The 5,313-nt window shown below is 35.0% G+C and overlaps 1 protein-coding gene across 1 annotated transcript; it reads right to left on the reverse strand.

The window, feature by feature from the left end:
• Positions 1 to 3,947: 3,947 nt before the first annotated feature.
• Positions 3,948 to 4,841, reverse strand: LOC122309302 (heavy metal-associated isoprenylated plant protein 26-like). Its single transcript, XM_043122731.1, has 2 exons — positions 4,583 to 4,841; positions 3,948 to 4,484 (listed from the first exon to the last, which is right to left on the reverse strand). The coding sequence occupies exons 1-2, from the start codon at positions 4,661 to 4,663 to the stop codon at positions 4,101 to 4,103; spliced, it is 465 nt and encodes a 154-aa protein (XP_042978665.1). The 5' UTR covers positions 4,664 to 4,841; the 3' UTR covers positions 3,948 to 4,100.
• Between the last annotated feature and the right edge of the window lie 472 nt (positions 4,842 to 5,313).

Raw genomic sequence — 5,313 nt, forward strand, 5'->3', positions numbered from 1 at the left:
CAACTCCAGCCTTATCACCTCCCTTATCTCGTCCATAAATGTGTCCAGCCAGCACCCATGAACTTATCTTCAATTACTCCTTCTAATAAAAGATTATCAAACACTCTCTCTCGGACAGATTTTAGGAGATCTTTTGCACGCCCATGTCGAAGCTGTTGTAAGTGTTTTATCATAAAGTCTCCTTCATATAAGTTGTTCCTTTTTGAGTCTAGTTTATATGGATATCTTATTCGCCCCATTTGAAAATCATTTGGTCAGTCAAATATTGTGTAAACTATAGAAAGGTCATTCTGGGAGATAAACTGGAGAATATGTTATAGTTTGGAGTTTTTGACCAAACTAATGGATAGATATTGGTCCGAAATTTTTATGGAGTATTGTTAACATGTATATGTGACTATTGGTTGAGGATTTTTGCATGATTAAAGGTTTTGATGAAAGATGTTCTTAGATTTAGAAACTTAGAAACTGGAAAAGGGAAAACAGTTTCTGTTTTGAGAAAGTTTAACTCTTTGGTGGTCTAAACCTATTCTAATGACTTTGATAATTTTATTGGAGGATCCTAAACATTTTATATACATGTTATATTATTATTTTGAAGATATTTGATGTTAGTTTCAAAGATATGAAATTTTATGCAAAGAGATATTCAGATAAGCCAAAGTGTGGATATTCTTGGCTAAATTTATGTTTTGGTTAATTTCTAACCATGTGATCTTGAATTAGAAGCTTGTATATGTTTTAGGATATCTTTTTAAACCATGTAATGGTTTGGTTTGAAGATCATATATTTATAAGTCATAGATCAAGAGATTTATCAAAACTAGTTGAGGAAAAAGTTCCTGTTTTTGGACTAAGTGTAAAACCAAAAACTCCAAATGTTATTTTGTGATTTTGGTGACTTTAGTTTGATGATTTAAAGCATGGTTGATGTTAGGATGATATTATGAATATGTTAGAAGTAAGATTTGATTTTTGAAATTCTTGGAGATGTTTTGATTTAAGGTCAAAACTTGTGATTCAAGTGCTTGGATCTTTTTACAAAAAAGTTTGGTGTTGATTATTAGCTTTTTCTAAATGGATGTTTTAAGTATGGTTTTGAACTTAGGATTGGAAGATGTTTGTTGCAAAATTTTGGTTTAAGCATGAGTTTTGAAGTTGGAAGGAATTGTAACAAAAATAAAGGGAAATGACCTATGGATGTTTCGACCATAGTGTGTTCTTCATAGTTGTGTTTTGTTTTAAATTTTCTGAGTTGATATTTAAGTTTAGGACAAAATTTACATAAGGAATGTAAATTTTAGAAACTTTTAGAATTAGTATGCAAAATCCTTAAGTTATGGGTAAAACGGTCATTTTCCCATATGTAGAGAGTAAAATGAAAATTTTACTCTTTAAGTTAGTATTTTCCATATTTCAAATTATTAGTGATTTAGTTCTAACTTTTAGAATCACTAATTACAGTTCATCGTGATCGCACTTGAAGTTTTATAAGAAACGCGGAGATCGAGGTAAGTTAGCTTTTAACTTACTAGCAGTCTACTGTGTATGTGTGCTAAGTAAAGGAGCTGTAGTGTATGTATGTATGTTATCATATATGTCATGCCATGCCAAGTTATCACGTAATTATCTATTATACAGAATTTATTCTGTCATCAATTTTTATCTGTTACATAATATATTCTGTCATGTATTACTGTACATTACAAGTATGTCATGTTAAATATGTTGTCTATTATATGTTATGCCATGTTACGAAATGTTTCTATCTCAAGTTGGTCATGTATTTCAAGTTATGTTCAAATCAAGTTATGTTACGTCAGGGCTCCAGTCCTTTAGTTTTCTAGTCACGTTTCATCTTGAGTACATTCAGTTTGTGTAGAATACATGGGGCCACAACAACTGTGGAGTATGTATTTAACAGCATTGTGATGTGTAGAATACATGGGGCCACAACAACTGTGGAGTATGTATTTACACGTAGAATACATGGGGCCACAACAACTGTGGAGTATGTATTTTTCATGTTAATTCAAGTTTCAGAGTAAGTTCATACTAAGTCAAGTTTCAGATCAAGTTCATGTCAAGTCAAGTTCAGTTCATGTTTCAATTTAAGTTATGTCAATTATGCTATGTTGTACGCTAAATTATGCTTTAATTATTTATGAATTTGATTATCCATTTATGCTTTTACTGTCATCCATGCATCATTAGCATGTGTGGAAGTTTTTTGTTAACTTGCTGAGATTTGAAATCAAATCTCACTGTGGTAGTCCCAACTACCATTCCCCTCGAATGGTAGATCTTGTTACAGGACCTGAAGGAGGATCAGGAGCTGACCAACTAGACACAGTCGATTGAACGACGGTGCGTCGTTAATGTTAATATAGTAGTTAAATTACTACTTGTACGATGAAGTTGCATCTCCAGTACTTTTGGATCATAACTATTTTGGACTAGTGTTGTAATTTTAGTTGTTCAATAGGTTTTTATGTATGGAGTATGTTTTAAGCATTTGGGATATTTTCAATTTGGTGCATAGTATTGCTAAAAAAAAAAAATTATCCTTTGCGAATATTGCATATTGTTAGATGCATGTTAGGAACATTACATCTTATATGTCATGAACGGGGGCAGATAACCTTGTGTTGCATGTCTTGACGCTTCAAATTTCCATTCGATCCCAAATGAAATTTGGGGGCATCACATTAAGTCTTAATTGATGGCTAAAGATAAGTCTTAATTGATAGTTCAATAATCTTAATTAATGACTAAAAATTGATCTTAATTAATGGTTAAATAGTCTTAATTAATAGCTATATATAGTCATACAAATAAGTTTATAACAAATGACTATTTTTATGTCAATCCTCATTTTTATGATTAGTTGGTTTCCTCGGTGAATGTATTATATGTATTCGTAAAGCATGGTACTACTGATGTGAAACACAACATTAAAAAACATTTATATCTTAATAATAATCGATGGGTGCCAATTGGTTAGTCTAAGTATAAAAGATTATGATTTAAATTGGATGTTTTTACCCCTTTCGGACATATATGATCATAATTCGTTGGAGTAGTTAGTTATATTTACTATTCAAAACAATAGGAAGAAAGGAACCTTCGTGGCAACAAATGCGGACGTTGATGTGTATAGAGACATTTTGAATGTGTCAGGCTTTCCCCACCCTATAAAATTACCCAAAAATTAAAATTCTGTGGGGTTGCTTCGTGGATAAGAAGACATTATTAAATACCATTGACGAGACACGACAAATTTATTTATCAGTTTCGTTCGTATACCTGAGGCTAGGGGTGTTTTGAGTCTTGCCTCCAAATTCTCGGAAACTTTTGAGCCACGAAAAGCCTGGAGTGGATAGCAAACAAGCCCGGCTGACCGGGTCAAGATTTGGGCGGCTGGGACTTGGGAACGACTTCTACCTAAGGTTTCGCAGTTTCTCCGGAAACTCCTATAGGCTTATAGGATTCAATAGTCGTTTTTAAGGAAGGAATCTGAATCTCTATGTATTAGCAAGTCTTTATAATTATTAAGTAAATCCCGAGAGATTTAAAATCCGAATGTCCTACGCATATATACTTGATTTAAGTATTAAGTTTAATCACACAAACACTTGAATATTCTTCCACCTTATGGATAATTCACTAAAAGTTATTAAAAAATATTTTTAGCCACAAAATGATTTTGAAAAGCTTAATCAATTATACAAGAAAAAATTATATTTAGATACTGTTTAATTACATAAAATTTTCATCTCAAATATAAAATTTTCATCTCATTATTATAATTTTTTTAAATTTCTATATAAAATATAATAAATAATTTAATTTTTTTATATTTTTTTAAATTTCAAAATAATAATAATAATATATAATATTTTAATATTTAATTTTAAATTTTAAAATTTTTATATTAAAATTCTCAATAACCAAACCTTAAAATAATTTTCATAGATTCATCAACATACTTCTAAGATCTAGTCACCAAGTGAAACTCAAAGACCCAACCCAAAAAAATAATAAATTGACAGCACACAAATCCCATCAAATATTATTACAAATCTACGGTCCTGATTTCACTACATTATGGCACATGCGGTGGGATTCTCGTCACTGAAAGCGGTGGTGTATCGGACCTCCGTGGAGCTGGCACGTGCCAGCTGCGATATTTGCGGGTCCTCGGCGTTTCGCACGTACCCGGCGGGAGCCTTGCGGTCGTAAACTCCAGGAGCGTAAGGGTGAGCGACGACGTCGTAAGGGACGTAGGGCCAGAGCTCGGCCTTCTTGCCAGTTCGATGGGCGATTCGTGCCACCACCTTTGCGGGATCCACGTATCCAACCACGGTCACCTTGTTGGCCTTGCGCTCCACGTCCACTTGCTTCACACCTTTCATCCCGTCCACCGCCTTCTTCACCCTCCGCTCGCATCCTTCGCAATCCATCTTCACCTTGATCTCCACCGTCTGATCATTAGAGAGGAAAAAAAATCAGCAAATAGAGATGAAACAGAAGGTTGATGGAGAGAGATAATTAGAGTAGGCCAGCGGAGGCTAAGGTTTACCTGCAGTTGCTTGCGTTTCTTGAGCTTGGAGCTACCAGTAGAGCAATCAAACAGGTTAGGGAAATGATCCAAAGCACCCATTTTTTTTTCTCACTTTGCAGAGCTTCAGCACCCAAAAATGGTATCTTAGAAAGTGGAATTACAAGAAAGGGAAGAGGAAAAAATATACGGCAGATTTCAAAGCTTGAAGTGGTCGTGAGTTACAGTTATAACAATGGTAATTGGTAAGGCTTTTGGGGTGTCTCCACTCTTATTTATAAGCAAAGAAAGCCCGTGGAGGGGTGGTGTGGTGACCTCTGGTCCCACTTTTAAATCTTGGACTGTGGGGCCGACCATTCCAAAATAAAATGGTACAAACAAATCATCTACTTCGTCGGTTTCATAGTTCGTCCTGCTGATTTTTGCCGCGTGTCATGATTCGGCCTAGAATCCAGACAAACAGACCGGCGGCAGAATCGAGAATTTTCCCGACACCACGGGTAAGGGGGGTTTTATCCAGGCGCCGACCAGCTGGGCCCTCCAACGGTGTTTTGAAATGAATTGTGGTGGGTGCGACCCGGAGCTTTTAAAATTGGTCCCATGATAACATATGGGTGGTGGCGGGTCCACTCCGAACTTGATGGGCTTTTGGGATAAGGGGCGCATGAGACTGGATTGTGCTTTTTGTGTACGTACTGGATTGTTAAAGATTTCGTTGTCGTTCTAACTTGCTTGCTACCTATATAATAAAG

The sequence above is a fragment of the Carya illinoinensis genome, chromosome 5 (genome assembly GCF_018687715.1).
Source record: "Carya illinoinensis cultivar Pawnee chromosome 5, C.illinoinensisPawnee_v1, whole genome shotgun sequence".
NCBI classification, from domain to species: domain Eukaryota; kingdom Viridiplantae; phylum Streptophyta; class Magnoliopsida; order Fagales; family Juglandaceae; genus Carya; species Carya illinoinensis.